This window comes from Labrus bergylta, chromosome 1 (assembly GCF_963930695.1).
Source record: "Labrus bergylta chromosome 1, fLabBer1.1, whole genome shotgun sequence".
Taxonomy (NCBI): Eukaryota; Metazoa; Chordata; class Actinopteri; order Labriformes; family Labridae; genus Labrus; species Labrus bergylta.
This window is the reverse complement of record NC_089195.1, coordinates 4,166,904-4,188,809: the sequence shown is the minus strand read 5'-3', so window position 1 is coordinate 4,188,809 and position 21,906 is coordinate 4,166,904. Positions and strand designations below refer to the sequence as shown.

General features: G+C 38.8%; 2 protein-coding genes across 4 annotated transcripts in view; both read left to right on the top strand.

Annotated features, from left to right (window-relative positions):
* Positions 1-6,459, top strand: part of LOC109987845 (ras and Rab interactor 2) — a 34,350-nt gene extending 27,891 nt beyond the window's left edge. For 2 of the 3 annotated variants that reach the window (XM_020639094.3, XM_020639092.3), the window contains 5 exons: positions 586-668; positions 1,690-1,915; positions 2,117-2,248; positions 4,003-4,166; positions 4,525-6,459. In XM_020639094.3, the coding sequence (XP_020494750.1) occupies positions 586-668; positions 1,690-1,915; positions 2,117-2,248; positions 4,003-4,166; positions 4,525-4,851 (932 nt within the window). In that variant the 3' untranslated portion in view covers positions 4,852-6,459. Of the gene's footprint in view, positions 1-585; positions 669-1,689; positions 1,916-2,116; positions 2,249-4,002; positions 4,207-4,524 lie in introns of all 3 variants that reach the window. The other variant, XM_020639096.3, reaches the window with a different exon arrangement.
* An 898-nt stretch (positions 6,460-7,357) lies between these two features.
* LOC109987846 (NACHT, LRR and PYD domains-containing protein 14) lies at positions 7,358-21,649 on the top strand. The gene is made up of 9 exons (XM_020639097.3): positions 7,358-7,548; positions 9,889-11,524; positions 12,239-12,583; positions 15,556-15,723; positions 15,813-15,983; positions 18,921-19,136; positions 19,224-19,397; positions 20,419-20,592; positions 20,716-21,649. Exons 2-9 carry the CDS (start codon positions 9,906-9,908, stop codon positions 20,729-20,731), a joined length of 2,883 nt encoding a protein of 960 aa, XP_020494753.1. The 5' UTR covers positions 7,358-7,548; positions 9,889-9,905; the 3' UTR covers positions 20,732-21,649.
* The last annotated feature ends 257 nt before the right edge of the window (positions 21,650-21,906 follow it).

Below are 21,906 nucleotides of genomic sequence, written 5' to 3'. Positions count from 1 at the left end.
TCCCTTTAACACCTCACCAGGGTCTCTGGCTTTCCCTCCCTGAAAGACCTTCTTGACTTTGTCCTCATATACCTCGTATACTCTCTTGACCTTTTATTTTACTTGTAGAGATTGTTATGAGTGAATTTGGTTTCCTGTGTAAAATGCTCTTTTCTTTTCATTAAATAAAGCTTTTGGGGATCTTTTAGTGATCCAGGGCTTGTTGTTATAAAATACCTTGACAGATTTAGTAGTAACATCAGCTCCTTGCTAAAAGGTGATGCTGTGAGCCAACATCAACGACCTCCTTTGAACTGCAGCCCCCCCCACTCTGTACAGTCAAAGAAGCCTTCTGATGTCTCATATGCATTTTGTAATTGAACTCAGTGCAACAGCAGTGTGGTCTGCTGAACTAAGAAGCAGCTTGTTTTCGAGGCATTTTGTGCTTTTTTTTATTTTTAGGGTTAGGGTTAGGGAGTCATGCACAACAGGCAATGATGCATTTTTAAGTTTCAAAACATGACTAATTAGTTTGCTTGAGGGTTTGTTTTTATCTGTCTGGTACTAAAGACTTGTGTGTTTGTATGTGACTTTTATCCTCTACAGATCAGGTGCTAGAAAAGGCCATGCACAAGTGTGTCCTAAAGCCTCTGAGGAGTGTGATCGAGGTGGCGCTACATGACTTCCAGGTAAGAGATAAGCCAGTTCTTTAGTGCCAGACTGATATTGATATTGGTTTGGCCAATATGATTGGCTGATATTGTCCCGTCACTCATCTCTGTATCTGTGTGGATTTTTCTTTATTTATTATTATTTTTTTTTTACTAAACATATCCACAAAACACAATTTAAGGGAATGCAAAACTGTTTGGAGATTTAGATTTGGTTGAAATGTTTCAAACTTTGCCTTATCTTTTATGCAATAATGAACATAAAGTGTCTCATCTCGTATTGTACCGTACCATATCGTATTGTGTTAAAGTCTTTTGTTGAAGGCATGAGATTCCTGAGTCACTTTAGAACATCTGTACACAATACTCAAGGGCTTATGTCATCAGGCCTAAACGTTCATTATATTCCTTCCCCCATCCATCATCAATGAATTGTTCACCACTGAAAACAAATATCCTGAAATGTTGTAAAGCTACAAGGTTTGACTGTGTAACTATTTTTGTATTTCATACTTCTCTAAAGAAGTCGATATGTAACACTATCTTAAAGTGTTGTTTTCCTGGTTCCTTTTTTTGTGAAAGTATTGACTTCTACTATCTCTAAATGTAAGTGTTAAAATGCTAACAGACTCCTTAGGCAAGGTAAGTTTATTTATGTCGCACATTTCAACAACAAGGCGATTCAAAGTGCTTCACACAAGACATCAAAAGCATCATGACAGAGGAAAGAAAAGAAACATTAAAATAGAACATTTAAAAATCACTGAAATTATTAAATCTGAAAATATGTTCAAATAAAAATAATTCAAATGAAATTAATTGAAATAAATGAAGTAAAAATATAAAAAGAGTTAAAAGTTACAGTGCAGAGTTAAAGTTTAAAATCTCATTAAAATAAGCAAATCCTTGCTCAGCAACAATCCAAAAATGAAATAAAAACCAAATCAACCGAGACCGTTACTAAACAAACACCCTGTATGAACAATCTGCTCTGAATCTACTGACTGAGTATTGTGTTTTTCTGTGTTGTTCTCTACAGGTCAGCAGTGGGACTCTGCAGCAGCTGAGAGAGAACCTGGCCCTGGCTAAGTCCAAGAAGCCCCAGGAGTTAGGGGTGGACGGCGCTGTGCCCCCTGACTCTATGGCTATCGAGAAAATCCGCCACAAGTTCCTCAACATGAGGAAGATGTACTCCCCGGAGAAAAAGGTTTCACTGCTGCTGCGCGTGTGTAAACTCATCTACACCATCATGCAGGATAACTCAGGTAGAAAAGAGTTTCTGACACTGCATGCAACATTTCTGAAACTAAATATGTTTTTAGTGTTAGTCTCCTTTTTTACTTTACACATGTTTCCTGAAACAACAGTTTTTAGTTTCAGATTCTTTTTACAACAATGTCTTCTGTCTGACCCGTTGTGACCACCACACCTACATGCGTCTCTGCTTTCTGCTTGCTTCCTTCCAGGGAGGATGTACGGTGCCGATGACTTCCTGCCTATGCTGACTTATGTCGTAGCTCAGTGTGAAATGCCTCAGCTGGACACAGAGATCCAATACATGATGGAGCTGCTGGACCCTTCTCTGCTGCAAGGAGAAGGTAGGAAATGGTGTTACCAGAGGGCGGAGTTATGGGTGGGCTGAGGAATGTTCCTGTTCAAATGCCTTCCTCCTAATGTAGGCTAGGTTCAAATACTTATCAAAATGATGGCAAAATAAAGCTTGAATTTCTCAGAAATAGATGTCTCGAGGGGGCAAAAGAAAGAGAATTTTGCTCAAGTTCAGCCAGCGCCATCATCCTCAAACCAGACCAGCTATGACGCCAGTTTTGACCCAACAAATGGTCGCTAATTCAACCCTTTCCTCCCTAGCAGCACTTGATTCTCAAACGTGCCAAAGCACAGGAACCTTCAGCCATTCTATCAGAAAAAAAACATTTAAATATTTTAAATATGCCCAAGAATTACTAAAAGCCGATTTTAAGTTACTGTTTTTTTTTTATGATTGGCCTTGGATGGATTATGGGCCCACCTGATTTTCTCTGTGCCCACCCACACTGGGATTTTTGCATATGCCTACTGGTGTAACGCCTAGTTTGCGTGATCTGTAATCTCTAAAATTTGGATTATAAGTAGTTGAGAAAATACACACTTTTCAGATTCACATCTTTCTATCTAGAGGTGGCTAAAATAGCGACGACTAGCAACACTAACTGATGCATAACACCAGACTAAAGTAGCTATACCCAAATGTTGAAAGGAGTTTCTTTGTAGATTTAATTCTATTAGAGTAAGAATGTTATTTCTTCTTTTAAGAATTACTTACTTTAATCATAGAAATGATACAGTAAAAAAAAAGTACTGCAAGGTCACTGTAGCTACATACATGCATTAAGCTTTTTTTGATTTGTGAAAGACAGCAATATAATCTCAGGACATTAGTAATACTCATGTTAAACACATTCAATGTCTACTGGAAAAAGTGTAAAAGTGGAATTCAGGTATTGGTAATACTTGGCTCTAATGTTCCTCATTCATAGAGGTCGAACTAACTAATGGGTAGAATTATTTTTGATTAGCTTTAGTTAATTTTGAATCCTGAGGTAAATTATTGTTTTAGCCACTGTGGTGTGGTGGCATGGAGGTGGGATGTTAACAGAAGTTCCTTGCTTTAAAGAAAAACCTTTTTTCTGATACTTTCTGAATTGAAGCAAAAGTCTGGAGTGCTCACAAGTTCAAACGAAGTGTTGTGAATGTGATCTTTGGTGGGGGAACACCAAAATTCAAAAAGGTTAAAAAAAAAAATATCACACCCGTTCTTTCAGCATACAAAGGCGTTAAGGCTGGACCTTCACAGCCGAGTTGAGTTTATCCGGAAGTGTCATGGTTAGTACTTTAGAAGCATTGGTTTAGGAAGGAAAGTCTTTACGACATTAGGAGGAAATTCCAGTCGGGGGAACAAGGAGGCCTGACCCTTCCAGCATGAAATACTTTCCTATCAGCGTCAACCTGTCTGGCCTGTAAGTTTATTGTAGAACAGCTCAAGTGCACTGTTGTAGTTGGTGTGTATTATAGTGCTTTAACTATTTTTTTAATTACAAATGAGGAAGTGTTTGTTGATTCTTGATAGGTTCACTTCTGGTATATGATCTCAGCCCTGATGTGCGCCTCACATCTGTTGTGTTTCTTTTTCTCCATCAATCCTGCATCGTGCAAGAGACAAGAAAACATATTTATATTGAAGCTGACTCAGGGAGAAACATAAAAAAATTCCAATGTACCTGTACTGTCCTATACCTGTGCAAATGGCAATAAACATCTTTTCTATTCTATTCTATTTGTGTCAACCATCCAGGCGGTTATTACCTGACCAGCGCTTATGGGGCCATGTCGCTCATCAAGAACTTCCAGGAGGAGCAGGCGGCCCGGGTTCTGACCTCCGAGGCCAGAAACACTCTGCACCAGTGGCACAGACGTCGCACGGCACAGCGCGCAGTGCCAACAGTGGACGACTTTCAGGTATCACGCCTGACCTGAGCCCATCTTGAACGCCCAGGCAGTGAGTCTAAGTAGTACCGATTCAAAACACATCCAAAACTCAGCATTGGAAAAGGTGCATGAAAGGTGATGTGTTGTGGCCCCGCGTCAGGGAAAAGGAATACCTCTAACGTCACAGCATGTGGAGCTGGATCTGTGGTTTCATAAATTTGGTAGAGAGCACCCCCTACTGGTAGCACTAATGACACCTGCATGAGATTTTTTCCTCTATGACAATAACCCTGCCTGCCAGTGCCTTCATATCTAATGCTTCAGTCAGTTCTTGTGGTAGATTTCTGTCTGCACTATATGTAAACTTTTTTTTTCTCTCCCTCTATAGAACTATCTCCGTGTAGCCCTGCAGGAAGTGGACACAGGCTGCACAGCCAAAACCTTGGTCGTCGACCCGTACACAACCACAGAGGAGGTCTGCTCACTCTGCGCTTACAAGTTCAAGATCCCCGACCCAGAGAAATACGCACTGTTTCTGGTCACTGAGGACACGCGGCAACAGCTCGCCCCCGACACACACCCTCAGCGAATCAAAGCCGAGCTCCACAGCCGGCCTCGGACACAGATCTACCACTTTCTCTACAGGAAGGTGCCCAACCTGAACCTCTGTTTCCCTGCCGTTATACACAATGCAAATTGCCTTCAAGTTCAATAGTGGAGAAGAATGTAACCGCTCGCTGCACTTGATCACTATTGATTCTTTTTGATTTGTTGTTTTCTGGTTCTTGTAGATGTTTGTTTGATAGATGAATTGGAGGATGTCTGTGGAGAACCCAAGCAGTATGTTGGCATATTGTTGCAGATATCAAATGTCTTGAGGTCAACGATGATGTCATGAAGAGGAATAAGTTGATTTATTTTTATGAGCAAACCACCAGGAGGTAGAATGGACTTTGTAAAGTGTTGTTGAAGACTTCATATTGGAGTCTAAAAGGCCAAGAAAGGTAACATTTTCTCTGCAGGTTTGGTTAAGGGTTTTAAAATCGTAATTTGGCAGCCTTTTTAACATTTATATGACAGAGCTGACTGGTAGCGATGAAGTTATCACTATTGAAAACATAATGTTTGATCAGCTAAAAGTTGAATGAGTTTGGCACATTCATAGAGTTCAAATCCAAACATTTAATTTTGACCTATCACAACGTATTTACACAAAGCTTACTGTTGATAGAGTTATCAGCAATCCCTTCTATAGTAGCAATAACAATTGCATAATATCAATTCAATTTCAACATGTGTATAGAGGATTGTGACAGAAATATTAACAAAAGCAATTATACTATGTTTGACATTTAAAAAAAAAAATACTGTTTATATGCAGCACAGAATGCTGTTTTCATTCAGATGTGTGCAGATGTTTATCGGTGCCAATGAAGAAAACTATAATCGTTCACTGGTTACCGTTAAATTACAGACATCTGAAAGGACATTTTTATTAACGTCTTAACTTAACATCAAAAATCATTTCTGTTACTGAATTTGCGTAGAAGACCGAGTTAAAAGTTAATTTTTTTTAATGCAGATATTCAACAATGATTTCCAGTTGTGAGAAATTGGGTTGACAAATTTACATTTTTACCAAAAAGAAATGATTTGCAGATGAATTTCATGAGAACTGCTACCAGTCAAAACACAATATTGCATTTCCTGCTATTGAACAGATAAAAAAAAAAAAGTGCTCGCCACGCTTTTAGTCCATCTGTGCATGTGAGGAGAAATCAATGGTCTGTGGCTGGTTTGCAGGATTTTAAGTATTTAAGTTGTGAAGTGTAATATGGAGGTGAAGAGTGTCTCAGATAATTATAAATGTATCATATTTAATTTGGATCTGTCATACAGCTGTAGACCGCCTTTAATGTATCTAACATTTGCCTTAACTGCTGTTATTCCAGGTGCCTTTAATAGGAATATTACAGAGAGTTTAGTCAGCTTCATGCCAAAGCTCTGATTTAATAAGTAAAATTAACTATTTTTAAAGTTTAAATCGTGTTTTTGTTATGACTCTTGTTTTTAATTTCTGCAGTTGCTGGTCAACTGTAGCTTTTATGTCTGTCGAAATATTTTTATATTCAAATGTTCCTTTTCTCATCTCTAAAGTCACAAAGATTTGTATTCAGATTTAACATGTCTGTACTGGACTTTGTAGTGGTGTTGGATTTATGCCAGTTATTTTTCAGAAGTCAATTTCAAAATACACTGTTTCTACTGTTTGTTACGGACACTCAAAGATGACGGTGGAAATATATAAATTCTCTCAAACTGAGACTATCTGCTCACGTTATTTCATGAGGATGTTTTGCTTAATTTATGTGAGAGGACGTGTCCATACTTCGGCCCGGTGTCTGATGTCTTTGTGGTACAATATTACTGACAGTCACACAATACATATTAGGAATATATAACTAATCGTGCCATTATGTATCTATTAAGTTTCTACATTCTACAATTTCCCAGACCTCCAAAGTTGTCATCAATTTTTCAACCCGTGGTCTCAAACCTCAAAATGATTAAATCACTTTATAGTCACAAATGATAAAAGAAAGGAAGCACATACTTTTAATGGATAATTATTACAGATGACTGAATAATAATTTTTTGGGGGGTTTGCTTGTTAAAAAAAACTGAAGCAATCAATTAATAATAAAAATAGATGATTGATTATAGCCATATATTCAAATGATAATAATAGCTGCATAGATGTGCACACAAGTCACTTTTAATTATAAAAGTGATTTACACAACCACATCATTAGCCTTAATGTGTCCAACATTCCTGATGTGTGAACAAATACGTGTTGGTGCTCAACAGTGAAATGTAACTTTAATCTACAACAGTATCATGGTACTGTTAATGAGTTATTTAGCATCTAAGCAACTTTCTGCAGTCTCTTTCATGATTAATTATATACTGAATGTGTCTTCAATGACATATTATACACCAGATGTTTATTTCTCAATGTGGACCACTCTGTGCCCTTAATTAACTTTAACTCCTACCTCAGTATATCCACCAAACTGTTACACTCATTAGTGAAGAGTAAACATAACATAATGCAGGTAGCCTCGGTGTTTTTTTTCTGATCTTGCACCAACAGGGGCATATCTGACCAGTAGGGGGCAGCACACAAAGATGTACACGGAAGTGGAAAGAAATTTACACACGCCCATTCTCCTTCCTAGATAGTTTTCATGCTCCCTCTGCAAGGGTCGCGCAGTTAATAATAATCTGGTGTTGGAACTATGAGCTTATGAATGTGTTAAACTCGTCTTTTCTAACATTTGTATTTGATATTTTGTTAATTATCGCTCTACTCGCCGCTTTGTTCAAGAAGGACTGAAAGCGGGAGTTCCGGTAAGTCACGATGTGTTTTTTTTCAAATCACAGCTGCGCTAATGTGAAAAAGTTAATTTATAAAAGATTATTACTGTACTGCCAGTCAATAATGTACCCAAGCCAAAGTTATCCTAACACCCCTTTATGGTTTATTATGGCCAAAGGCAAATGTTTCAATTTCTTTTCATTGTATTTGATCTTTGTGTAGACAGGTAATCATTGATAATAGTAGTAATCATTTTTAATAGTAGTAGTAATAATCATTTATTTCGGTCAGAAGAAAAAACAAAAACATTTTTTTGACTGAAAAGGTGTAGGCTGAAGCTTTATCTTATTACACCTACCCTTGTTACAAATCTCATTATTTAAGACACTACTAGTTTGGTTACAACAAAACAAAACATATCAGAACAAAATTTGTTCCAAGAATTTCTTTCAAAACAAAACAAAAGAAACAAACAAAAAAACAAAACAGAAGTCACACATTGATACACATGGTCTGAGATTTAAGAGATCTGGGCAAGACGAGATAAGCAGAACAACATACACTGACAAAGAATATATTCAACCTCTTTTAATCTTCATAGACTATGATGTCAAGAGTAAAATAAATAAATAAAACGGGTGACAAAAACAAAGAAGAAATATGTAGATTATAGTTACAGGAAAACAAGTAAGCAGAGAAGGCAAAACTACTTTTTAGAACAGTTATGAGCACAGTTATTTGTAATCAGGTTTTTAAAATGACCCATGGTAACAATGGCATTGAGTTTTTGTAATGGGTACCCAGTGTGTGCAGCAAAAAGTTAAAGGATGTTTTCCCAATGTTCGTGATTAGTGGTGGAACCACTGAGAGGTTCTCCTGAACAATACAGCAGAAGTTTTTCATTTTATGTACAGTAGGTCTTGCTTGGTTTTTACTCCTTCCTTGCGGGTCACACGTTGTGATTCTAGGGTTCCCTCGGGATGATATTAACGTGTTGTGGTTAGGGCTGGGCATTATATCGAGTTTTTAAGATTGATATATTTTCAAACAAGGTATAGGGTAAGACAACATCGTTAATATGGATATAGTTTATGTTGCATTAAAATAACGGTCACCTTTTTCTCATCTCACTGATGATGACTGACTGTCTGTTCCTCTTAACCCTGCTCCTCCCCTCTCTCTCTTTTATTGTATTTAAAGAACATTCTTATTTTATTTTATTACTATTTAAATTCACAAACAGGTAGTTTATTTTCCATGTGTTTTCACTGTTAATAAAATACATATTGATATATATCGAGTATCGCCATTCAGCTAATCAATATCAAGATATGAGTTTTGGTCCATATCACCCAGCCCTAGTCATACGTTAGAGTTAGTGTTCTTTTGAATACAGCGTCTTGCTCCATCACTGTCGGATGCTGGAATAGCAGGTCAGGGTTCTATGTAGGTGAATCAATTTATTTTGTTTCTGGTGATGAAGCAGAGTGAGATTTTGTTGGCACAACTTCACCAACTAGCAAGGTGCATGATGAGTGAAAGGCTTGAAGAGGTCAAAATTCTCCAGCAACACTTGTAGTGTGAAGATCAACTTTATTAAAAATTTAGACCGACATGTTTCGGCTTGTGGCCTTCATCAGGGTCATTAAGGAACAGATTGCAAACATAGCACTAGGGTAGGAAAAAAGGTAAAAAGGTGTCCGGTGATGCACATGATGTTTAGCTGTAATTATTTGAACTCAAGTTCCAATTGGGGGGAATATACAGTATGCATGATATGAATATACTTTTGAAAAATCATGCTGACTTGGAGAGGTCTGGTTGACTTTAGGGAATAGTTTCACTTTGTTGGTGTCTGCCAGCAGAATGCCCTGACCTAAAACAAACAGACACCCCCCCCTCCCTGTAAGTCACATCGATGTGTTGATCATAATGGCTATTGATACTTTACCTGTAAATGTAATGATGTTATCTGCCTGTGCTAAGCAACACTGAGCGAACACCTGCCACATTTTGTGCATTGCATACAACATGTATAAGTTATGAGAGATGGGAATTGGAAGTTTTAAACGCAAAACCAACATGGCCTAGGCTAACTGATCATTGTTCATTGTAGATTTTCATCTAATGATCAGTTAACCTAAGGCCATGTCATTTACGGTCTTGAATCAAAGTCTATCAGATCCACAACTTCTGCCTCTTAGACTAATTATTTCTTGGGTCTAAGTCTGTCAAAAACCACAACACTGGCACCCTTTAAAATCACCATCTGATAAAGTTTGACCATCAGAATCGTCTGTGTCTTCTTCCACAGCTGAACACTACATCGTAATTTAAGTTTTTTACAATCTCAACCTTTATTTGTTTTTCAGAAATCACTGCCCGTGAAATGGATCTCCAAATCTGTCTCAAAACCACACTGAAGAACAAATATCAGAAGCTAAAGGAAGCATACTCGGAAAAGTCACTACTTCCATTAAAACTTGGTTATCTGGAGATCAAGCATAGCTACCCCTGGTCTACTTTGCACCAGCATGAATTTACATATGTCGACAAATCTGACCTACACACGTGGTTGTATTCCCAAACCATTATGCTTTCTGAAATGTTAAAATGTGACTGCAAACAGAAACACAAAAGCAGCAAAAAGACTGTCATCACATTAGGAGTTTCTGGAGCTGGAAAAACTACGACAGTGCAGACCGGTGCTTTGGAGTGGGCCGAGGGGGGAAAGTACCAGGACATCCAGTTCCTTTTTCCTCTCACATTCTGGGAGCTAAATCTGCTCAGACTAAATGTGAGCCTTATTGAAGTTCTCCTGGCATTTTACCCTGAACTGAAGGGGCTTGATGTTTCTAGCCTAAATAAAAACAACGTGTGGTTTGTCTTGGACGGACTTGATGAGTTTCACACCCCACTTAACTTTGACGGTCCAACTGTGAGTGATGTTTCCGAGAAGTCCAAAGTGGAGATTCTACTGACCAGTCTGATAAGTGGGAATTTACTTCCCAACGCTCATGTATGGATAACAACCCGATATGCAGCAGCAACGCAGATCCCTGAACGTTTTTTACTTAAAGAGACTCGGATTAAAGGGTTCAGTGATAAACAGAAGGAGCAGCACTTCAAATCTATAATCTCTGATGAGTTTATGGCTAACAGAGCCATGGACCATGTGAAGATATCACGGAGTCTGGACTTCCTTTCTGAGATACCTGCAATTTGTACCATCATGGCAAATGTCTTGAAGAATCACGTCAAAACAGCTGATGGGTATAAAATCAACCGTTTGAATCTAACCCAGATTTACTCGAAGCTGGTTAAGGATTCAAACCCTGGCCTTCTTGCCAAGCTGGAGAGGCTTGCAATGAATCGACTGGGGGCGAAAAATGTTATGTATGAATGGGATCTCGTAGAATGGGACTTCAGTGTTAAGGAAGCATCGGCTTTCTCAAAAGACTGTCCACTTGTGTTGAGAGAAGAAAAGGGACTGCACAATGCCAAAGTGTTTCGCTTTGGACAAGCGAGCATTCAAGAGTTCTTGGCTGCATCGGCCAGATTGGAAACCATCAAGGCGACTCATAATGGGTCTGATCCTTTGCGGTGCCTGGTGGACAGGATGATGCTGAGCCCTGTGGGAGAGTTTGATGTCTTACTTCGTTTCATCTTTGGGCTCATAAAGGAACGAGGCACATGGGAGCCTAGCGATCCACTGTTCGACTACACCAAAGGCAAGATCCTGCAGGACGTTTTGTCTCCCAAAGCCGTGGGTCTGTTCCACTGTCTGAGGGAGTATGACAGCCAGGCCTTACTAAATGAAGTCAAGTTCTTTCTGAAGTTTGACTTCTCTCCAATCCAGGGTTTCACTCCAATGCATTGGACAGTCATGATCCAAAGGGCCACAAATTTTGAAGGGCTGAGGGAAAGTTTTGAACTTCAAGTAGCTCTGAGATGTGATGATGTGGTCCTTAAGCAGCTGCCATATATTTTGAAATCCAAAAAAGCCATGTAAGTTCTTCCTCATTGTATTCAAACTATCTTACATGCCAACATCTGTGGCTGTTAAGACAATTTTGACTGTTCTGTTGTTTTGCTTTTCTGTTCAGGCAAAAGGAATGCAAAATAGTTTCTGGCATGGGATCAGCCCAAATTAAAAAATGTAAAATAAAATCTCCATTGTGATGTGGAAATAGTCGCAGAGCTGTGTTGCCAGACTTTGGCCATAGACTGTCTTTAAGAAGGGGATGTGTTCACCATGAAATGAACCCTTAGGCCAACCCTTAGCTTTTAAAGCCTGGAGGTTCACATTTTGGCGGCCACCATTTTTTTGGAGCTTTAAGCAACCTCAGTGACAGGGTAGTCACGCACTGCTATGACTTTTTCCTGGTTGACAGGTTGTCAACAAAAATGTTTATGAATCTATTACTGAGGCAGTGGAGTCGCCCTTTGCTAGTCATTAGAACAGACAGCTACATCCACCTTTTTAAATCAATTCTAGTATTTTGAGAAATCTGCTTCTTTATCCGTAGTACAACAAAGTTGTTGTTTTTTCTGCTGTCAAAAAACATTTGTGTAATACTGAAGCAGTTGTCACTCGTATGTTTAGGAAAGGATTGGTTAGGCACTTCATTGTTATTGTTCTTAGTGATCACAAAAGAAAGTCCTACCATTATAATTTGTCATAGGTAATTGGTGTCATAGGTGTTGTCTGGCTCCTTGCAGGCTGCGCTTCTCTAACGTGACAGATAGGAGTTGTCCAGGCTTAGCGGCAGTCCTGAGCACAGGAGAGTCATACCTGAGGGAGCTGGACCTGGGATACAACAGCATCACGGACAGTGGAGTCGAGACTCTGGTGGAAGGGCTGAGTGATCCAAACTGCAAGCTCAAACAGCTCAGGCTGCATGGCTGCGGATTGAGCCCTCAAGCATGTAAACACCTGACGAAAGCTCTGAAAGAGTCCCCGAAACTCCAAGAGTTGGATCTCAGCATGAACGGAATAGGAAATGAAGGAGTGCAACATCTTGCAAATGGTCTAAGAGCTCCTGGATGTCACTTAGAAACTCTAAGGTAGGTGTCTGGAAATACTTTTACCTACGACCACTCCCTTTTTCTTAATAGGACATTGATGTAAAAAAAAAGTTTTATTTGCCAGATCTTGAATTTCCCATACTTGACTCTAATGGCCCATCCTATTTTTCTATAACATTATTTTTTGCCAGTATTGATAGCCAAATAGAGACAGGAAATGTGAGGAGGAGAGGGTGGGGGTAGGCGTTCATCAAAGGTCCAATGACTTGAGTCTAAGGGGCGACACTTTGGGTGCTTCATCTCGTAATGTAATGATGTCTTAAGTATAGTAAATGATTAGGTGTGAGATCAATGTCTTATATTAATAAACCTAGTATAATAAAAAGGCACCACTCCTGCTTACAGGAGACAACGGAACAAATAACTATTCAAATGAATCCGTCTCTCATACCAAAGTTAGTCAACTCTTAAGATGTTTTTTCTCTCAAAAGTACACAGACAAAGCATTTAATGTTCACGTGAATATTTAATAAAAGAATGAATATGGATCAACAAATTTGGTTACCACAGTAACAGTGAATGAGGACTGAAATTAGTTTATAACTGTCAATAACTAACTAAATGGCAAAACTAAAGGGGAATGGAAGGATAGTGTAACTATATAAAATGATGTCGTTAAAGGCTTTATATGTGATTTTTTTGATCCAGTAGATGTCGCCCTTGAGCACCAGCATGAAACCAAAACAACTTGCGCTGCATTGTTGTGTTAGCATGCTAATGCTAGCAATCTTTATTATGCTGGTATCTTCACACTGCATGTAAATTTACCTGAAATGAGCGTGATCTAGAAACACAGTTAATCAGTGAGTACAGTATGTTATTCTTCTTTTCTCTAGTCCCTCAATTAAACAACTTTTATACACGAGGGGAGGAGTCAGCCAGCCGTCCAGGCGATGTAAACAAACTGAAGATAGGACTCTGAAAACTCTGAAAACATCACAGACAGTGGGACTCGGGTGTTACACCCATTGTAGACAGTCATGACTCTCAGAGTTATTTTCAGAGGAGATACTTGATTTATATTACTGTTAAGTGTGAAAAATCACATATTAAGCCTTTGAATTTGGCTCTACATTGAGGTGATGAAATAAAGAAAAATTTAGCGCGTGCAAAAGTAAAGGAAATAATACATGAAGGCGACTAAACGATAAACACAACTTAACTGAACTAGAAGGTTCAATGTTCTCCATTAAGTTTGAGGAGCAAAGTAGAGTGAGGCAAATGGATTTGGGCTTGTATAGCACTCTAGTCGTCTGACTACTCAAAGCTTTTTTTACACCTCTGCCATCACACACTGATGGCAGAGGTTGCTTTGTAAAGGGTCTATCTGCATATCAACTAATCCCATTCATAAACATTGTCTTACCCAAGTACATGTCTGACATGCGGCTGCAGGAGCTGGGGATCAAACCCCTGACCTTCAAGTTGAGAGACGACTGAGCCACGGCTTTGTGTCCGCTCTGGGGGGTCGTGTCTCCATTCTCCTTGGCTGATCAATTTCATTTAATGAATATCAAGACTTTACTTTTGCAGCGCGAAAAACTTCCATATCGTTATACTATAAACTATAAACGTTTTTTTAAGGTTTCAATTAATGGAAAAAAATTAACATAGTTTCAGGGACTTCAACGAATAACTTCAATGAGTAGTGATGGAAGGTGACCTATGATCAGGATTAATGCAATCATCACTGAAATCAAACCATAATCAGCAGTGAGTCACAAACCTGGATTCATAATATGGAGATAACTAGACTAACCTAGCCGTGAATCTTTGATTTTTTCTAAACAAGAAACAAACTGAGGAAACAAAGTGTAGAATCAAAGCCATCTAAACACCTTAATGATATGTTAACTGTTTGATACTACCACTCTATAGTAATGACTACATGACAAATTATAAAATAAATGTTAAAAGGGTTAATGACAGAATGGTCAAAGTTGTATGTAACTTGATCGGCTCAATGAAAGAGTTTCATCTAAACGACTCGTGGAAAGTTGAAATGTTCATTAACAAAGATATTCCAGTTAGAAAAAAAAGATTGATCTGCACTCTAAAGAAACGGTTAAGGGATTTATGACCTATCAGATAAGGAATGCAACGTTCTGGGAAAGGAGTGTGAAGGGTCACAGTGTGACCTCCAAAGGTTCGGTGATGTCCACAGACCCTTATCTGACGCCAAGACGTCGAACAACAAGGATTTAATTTACATAAAGCAAAAGGTCCTGTTTATTCTCGTTCCATTAGTCCCACCAAATCGTTTGGCAGGAGAGGAATTTTGGTGTGAAAACAAAAAAAGGGGGTCAGACGAATAATCTAAAAGAAATGTGGCCTTCTTAATGAAGTTAGAATTTTAAGAGGTCCAGGGAGATGGTTACTTATGCTACACTTAGGATTTGTTTTGTGAAAAAACGCATCGCTCCTTAAGTGATGAACTGATTTGAAAGGAAAAAAGCTGCCAAAATACACTAATGGCAATGTTTGCTACTAGACCCTCATCAGGCCATCTAGCCTGACTCGTTCTTCTCCTACACACTCGTATTTGAATTACATGTGGAAGGTCCACACAGAAAGGATACATTAGAAAGAATAAAACATAGTTTGGAATTATTGATTTATTTTGAATGACATTCTGAATGTCACCACAATGACACCGACGTATTAAAAGACATTTTCATTAAGATATATTAAGCAAAACCTCTTCTGGTATGATACATCATAAATCCTGCTGTATGCTTCATGGAGGCACGTTTTTTTGTTTCAAGTTTACATTTGGGAGGAGATGTGAATTATTATTTTTTTTAAGTTATTGTGATGAACGCGATCATTTCTGCAAGACCGAAGCCTCTAAATAATGTTGCTCAATTTGTAGTTATTTTCATATTTGTTGCCAAAAAAATCTGCACACAGATGTGTTCTACATTTAAAGCTGTTTGTTTGTTTGTTTGTAGACTATCACAGTGCAACATCGAGCACACAGGCTGCGTGTATTTAGCCTCAGCGCTGCAGAAGAACCCGGACCACCTGAACTGGTTGGATCTGAGCATCAATGCAATCGGAGACAGGGGGGCCAATGAGCTTTTGAAGAAAGTCGATATAACACAGCTGACGCAGCTAGAGTGAGTATGACTTGAATATGTGTGTGTTCAGTGTGACTTTGAAGTAAAGTAGACATCATTGAACTCAGTCTCTGTTATCTGTGTGGCAGCTTGTACTACTGCGGCCTCACTGTATTAAGCTGTGCAAAGATCGGGGAAGCTCTGAAGAATGAAGCCAGCTCTCTGGTAGAACTCAACCTCAGCAACAACAACTTGCAGGATGAAGGATTTGCGCTTATCTGCGAAGGCATGTACGCATGGTGTGGTCTGGAAAAACTCAAGTAAGGTCTTAAATGTGTCTTTCTGTTACTGATTAATTAGATGGCAACGAGAGGAAAGAGGACCTAAATGTCAATGCTTACTTCAGCAGATTCTACAGCATGAAGATTTGTTTGTTTTTTTATGTATTCTCAGTCAAATGCTCGTGCAAAAAGACAGCTCTCATACACAAGAAAAGAGTAGGGGTGTGCATCTCTCCCTTATAAGACGATTCGATATGAATCTAGATACATGGGCTATGATACGATTCTAGGAAGATACAATTTAAGATTAAATGCGATTCGGTACGATTCGATGTTTCGATACAATGCGATGCAGGATGATACAGATCTTAATATTTGCTTTACACAAACATTCCATTCCACTCCATATGAATTAAAACAAGCCAATTTTATAAAAGCTACATGCTCACCTTCATATGGCTCCTTGCATTTTCTAACTGATGGAAAAAAGGAAGAAAAATGTATAATTTCAGAACTATGTCTTTGTGTTTATTGCATCACAGGTCTTATAGCCATTGGTCATTGAACTGAGTGTACCGGTTCTTTAAGTCATTGTTAAATACCCTCTTCATCTCAGCAATAAGCACAGTGTCTTCCTCAGATGTCTCAAATTGTTTTTGAAGTTTCGCTTTGAGTGGGACAATCATTGAGATTGTGGGCTGCTCATCATCACACATGATAGTAGTCAAAACTTTGACAGGTGCTATCACTTTGACTATGTCCTCGGCGTTGCAGATATCATTCTCATTAAGAGTGTTTACCTCCTCCCCTTTTCTGAGCTCCCTTGACATGAGTGTGGCTAAAACCGCAGGTTGCTGCTCCAAAAAGCGTTCCAACATGTCATAGGAGCTGTTCCATCGAGTGGACACATCTTGAATGAGCTTATGGGAAGGCAAAGCCAGTTGATGCTGTTTTTCTCAAAGGATTTCAGCTCCCCTTATGTTGCGATGCAAAAATCCAACTACCTTCCTCACTCTTCCCAGCAACCTTGCAGCAGTGTCCACTTGAAAGGCTTTCTGTGAGGCTAGATTTAGGGTGTGAGCAAAGCACCCTAGGTGGGGGGCCATCTCTGCTTCTACTCCAGCTACAATCATATTTCTGGCATTGTCAGTTACCAGGGCTGGTTCTTTGTCAGCAATGTTCCAGTCGGCACAAGCATCTTTCAATAAAGCGCCCAAGTTTTTCCCAGTGTGTGACTGATTAAACACTCTTGTTTGTAAGACGTGACTCCTCAACTCCCAGTCCGGAGAGATATGGTGCACAGTGATCGTCACATAAGAATTAGTTGCCAAAGATGTCCACGCATCGGTTGTTATTGCCACTCGTTCAGCATCACACAGTACTTTTTTAACCTCCTGCTTTACTTTGTTGTACAGCTCCGGCACACATTTGTCAGTGAAATGCTGTCTGCTAGGTATCTTGTACCTTGGCTCTAACATGTGTATCATGTCACGAAACCCATCACTCTCCACGACACTGTATGGTCTTAAGTCCTTAGCGATAAAGCGGGCTATAGAAGCCGTGATTACCTTGGACCTCGCTGGATTGTGGCAGAGTTTTGGCTGGAAAAAGTGTTGAATGTCCAAGCCAATTTCTTGCTTTTCATTGCATGTGCTAGCTATGCTAGCTGTTTTAGCTCCCACGGGTTTGTCTCCCCCCGCATATTGTCCTCCGTGTCGTCTCACCAGGCGAGTGTTCAGATTTGTTGTACTGCCGCTATACTTGATAGCAACTCGGCACAACTTACAAATAGCCAGAGTTTTATCTAGTTTCCCATCCTTCTTGTAAAATCCAAACGACTTTCACACTCTGGATTTCAAGTTTGATGGCGCATTGAAAATGTTGTTAGCGTCGGTGGACATGTTGATTTGTTTATGTTACATCTTGCGCGCTAACTTTACTCTTTTAATCTCGCGAGAAAGGTCAAGGGTTATTCTCGCAATCTTGTGTGAAAGGTCAATGTGAGAGAGATTTCACATCACCTGAGAGACACTGTAGAAATGCAGCGGCTCAGCTTCTGTCAACCGATTTTTAATTTAATAATCGATTTATTAACCGGTTGATGGTACATTTAGATCGACCCAGGGTTCCGTATATCGATGTACTCGCATCTGTAACATTTAAATCGGATTCCGATGTATATCGGTGAATCTTTACACCACTAGAAAAGAGTCATAAAATACTTACTGGTACTTGAAATAAACAAAATAGCAGCCAAGAGAACAATAAAAAAATGTCCCCCTAAAATACATTTTTAAACTTTGAAAAAATATCAAGTGTAAAGAAACACACAGATAAATCTTAAAACTTGTGAATCCAGACTAGAAACAAGTTTTCTGATACAAGAATCGTTGTGTGAAATGTTGTCTCAACTTACAGATTGTAGAAACAACTGGCACCATTGTCTTAAACCCATACAGCTACACTGAAAACAACCACACTGGTCTTGACATAAGAAGATTTCAAAATGATTTTCTCAATTAGTCGAGAAATTTACTAAAACATTACCATCTGATTCTTCGGCAAGCATAATGAGATAAACATACATATCCTGTAATTCACAGAAAATACATTTTGTGTTGAAGCTTAGCACAAGTTTGATTGGATGAATTTGAATTTATTGTATCATTATTTGCTTAAAATGATGTGAATAGATAAAAGGATAAAAAAAATGCTTGAATTAAGATATTCATCACTCAAACAGTTCCTGAATTCTGATTCCTTAAGCTTAAGTTTCAAAGAACTAAAAATATAAAACAAATCTGAAAGAAGTTTAAAACTCTTATGAAGTCAGTTGAAGACAAAAGAGTAAAATCTGACTGGTAAGAATCCTTTATTGTCAGTTAAAAAAGGATTTTGTTATTTTACTTCATTAGATGTCGACTGAATATCTCTAAACTGCTGATAAATGACAATTGGTCCCTTTTTTGCCGTCAGTGTTTCAAGATGTGGCATCACTCACATCGGTGCAGGTTTTCTGGCCAAGGTCCTGTGTTCGATCTCGCAGCTGTTCAGTGGTGGGTCACAGAAATCCGACTGGCAGGCGGTTGAGCTGAAAGAGCTCGACCTCAGCATGAACTGCCTCAGAGACCAGGGGGTCAAAGAAATCTGTGGTGGAATGAAGAATCCCTACAGCCATCTGAAAGTTCTCAAGTACATTTCTTAACTTCTTCTGACACAGATGTTACGATCTGCAGAAGAGCAGCTCTGCTCTAACACGTGTTCATGTTTTATTTTCAGCCTGAGTCAGTGCAGCCTGACTGACGACTGCTGTGCGGAGCTCTCAGTCGGGTTATCGTCAAAGGAGAATGTCGTCATTGACCTCGACTTGTCTTCCAATGACCTTCAGGATAAGGGAGTGAAGAAACTCTGCATGGGAATGAGAGCCCCCCACTGCAAAGTGGAGAAATTATCGTAAGTCTGTGTGTGTGTCTGTGGTAGACTGCTGTGTGGAAAATGTGGAATGCATATTATTTATATAGATCAGTGCTTCCCAAAGTGTGGGCCGCGGCCCCCTGGTGGGCTGTGTGGGTGCTGCAGGTGGACCGCGAAAAGCCCTCCACCAATTTTAAAAATAAAATAAATATCACAATAATGATGATTTACCATGAGTCAACCCTTTGAGTGATTAGTAAGGCGTGTCATGACTATTCATGGACATAATGTTTAGTACACTTTTGTGTCTATCTTGCCATAATATCATTTTGTCATGTCCAATAATTTATTTTACTTGAAAGTGATAGCTTTAGTCATAAAAAATGTTTAATAAAGGGCCCAGGAGTAATTTTGTATTTCAAAGCGGCCCGCAGCAGTCCTAAGTTTGGGAAGGGGTGATATAGATATTTGAATTGACCTTTATCCTACTACACACGGTAATAACAAAACAACACATTTGAAAAGACGGGTCGGGTATACTTCTTTAGCATTTTTTAATTGTTGTCATGATTAAAACCTACGATGAAGTTCCACACCAAAAACTAGACCAAGACCACAAGGTCAACATTTCAAGAATGAAGTTGTAATACTATTTACGGGATATAGTCATTTTTTTCAAACAGCAGAAATGTATTTGACATTTTTGTTAAGTTAACGAGCCATGCAAAAAACTGAACTCAAATGCCAGAAATCTTTTGAATTCATTCTCAACATTCCACTTCATAATTCTCCTGTAGATATAAAATACAAAAACAAAATGTCCACATCTGGAGTTAAAAGTCAAGTTTTATTGTCACTTATTAACAGGTTTATTTCATTTAACCCTGGCTAACATCCTAATCTTAATTTGCAGGCAGATCATATCAAAAGCATTACATGAATGAGTGTGCAGATAAATACTGGGACACAGTTATGGAGGTGACAGTCGTGATGTTGAGAATGAAATCAGAGGACTTTTTCACTTGGTGTCAAATCAAATGTTTTTGTGTTTTCTCTCCAGATTGAGGAGCTGTGGTCTGAGCTCCAAAAGCGTCGAGTGCCTGATCACCGCCCTGAAGTCAAACCCTCAACATCTGGCTGAGCTGCATTTGATGGGCAACAATCTGCAAGACTCATCAATCAGAGTTCTCAGCGATCTGACAAAGAACCAGAAATACACTTTGACGACAATAGAGTGAGTACTGATGTTTAGATTTGATTTCATTGTCATCTTTTCTTCACCCTGACCCATGTGATGCAGTGAAATGTTATAGTTTACTAAAGCTTCTATGTGTCCTGTCTTGTTCTTCTCTTTCAGTGTCTCTGCAGACTGAGGACAGAGACGGACGGCAAAACAAAAAGAAAAAGATTCTCTTTATTCCAGAATCAAATGTAGCTGCAGTATAAAGCATTGTTCACTCCACTGAAAGTTCATGTGTTTGGCTCTACCTACTTATGTTATAAGAACATATTCAGAATGTATAAGCGCTGAGGTTTATCACACATTTAAAAAAGTAAAGTTGAGCTTTCTTTTGCTACTTTTTACATGATTTTATGGATTCCCTCATGTTGAGATGTTGCATTGCTCAGTACTTGGAAAGTGAAAGTGTGTGTCTACTAATAAGCTACTGCAGGATTCAGTACACGTGTCTAGCCATAACATTGGCTTAATAAGTTCATTAGACACACAGCAGGTTTTGTGCAAGCATGTTCTCCATCAGACTCATCCTGTAACCCCCTGCACTGTCAGGCACCTTGTAGGAGCTAGTTCCGCTCTAAGTCCTTCTGACCTGGATCGGATTCCAACCCAAACTCCCTCGCTGCCTGTCTCTAAGGCCCCTCTGTCATTAAGGCGAATTATAATCTTTCAAATAAATCCAGTATTGCTTACTGTGGGTAAGATTATTATATTTAATGTTCATGGGTGCAACTTGCGGTCTGATTGACTTTCATTACAGAATGATTCAGACCCCTCAGTGTATCAGGAACAGGTCAATTCAGTGTTCCTTGAAACAACTGCAGAAAGGGGGAAGCAGCAATTCCATATCTTTTGTTTCTTCATTGTCTTAAAATCTGATTTCAGTGCCTTTCAAATTCATTTTTTTAAACATATTTTATGTCCATGTAAAGACGTTTGAATTGCCTTGGTTGTATCTGATGAGTACTTTGTATTTAAACGTTCTTTTCTCTTGTGTAAAAGTTTGAAATGAAATGTCCTGCACTGTGAACATATAAAAAAATATAATCCATGATGCAGTACTGATTGTAATTCATTTCAAACACTATATTGACATGGACATTTTCTCAGACAATGTTCCCAAGCATCAAGATAAAAAAAAAGTATATATGTTTCGGTTTATTTTGAGCTACTAAGTCTGCAACAAATGATAATTATCTGCTGACTATTTTTGCATTGACTCACTGAATCGGTAAGTCTCCGATCAGCAGATTGTACGTTATCAAATTTACAGAGCCCAAAGTGAAATCTACAAATGGCTGATTGTGTTTT

What these genes read in the sequence shown, in the direction of transcription:
- LOC109987846 (XM_020639097.3), top strand. Translation starts at nt 9,906, where the DNA reads ATGGATCTCCAAATCTGTCTCAAAACCACACTGAAGAACAAATATCAG. An exon ending in TGTCACTTAGAAACTCTAAG is followed by an intron (nt 12,584 to 15,555) that starts GTAGGTGTCTGG and finishes GTTTGTTTGTAG; the next exon opens with ACTATCACAGTGCAACATCG. An exon ending in TGTGGTCTGGAAAAACTCAA is followed by an intron (nt 15,984 to 18,920) that starts GTAAGGTCTTAA and finishes TTTTGCCGTCAG; the next exon opens with TGTTTCAAGATGTGGCATCA.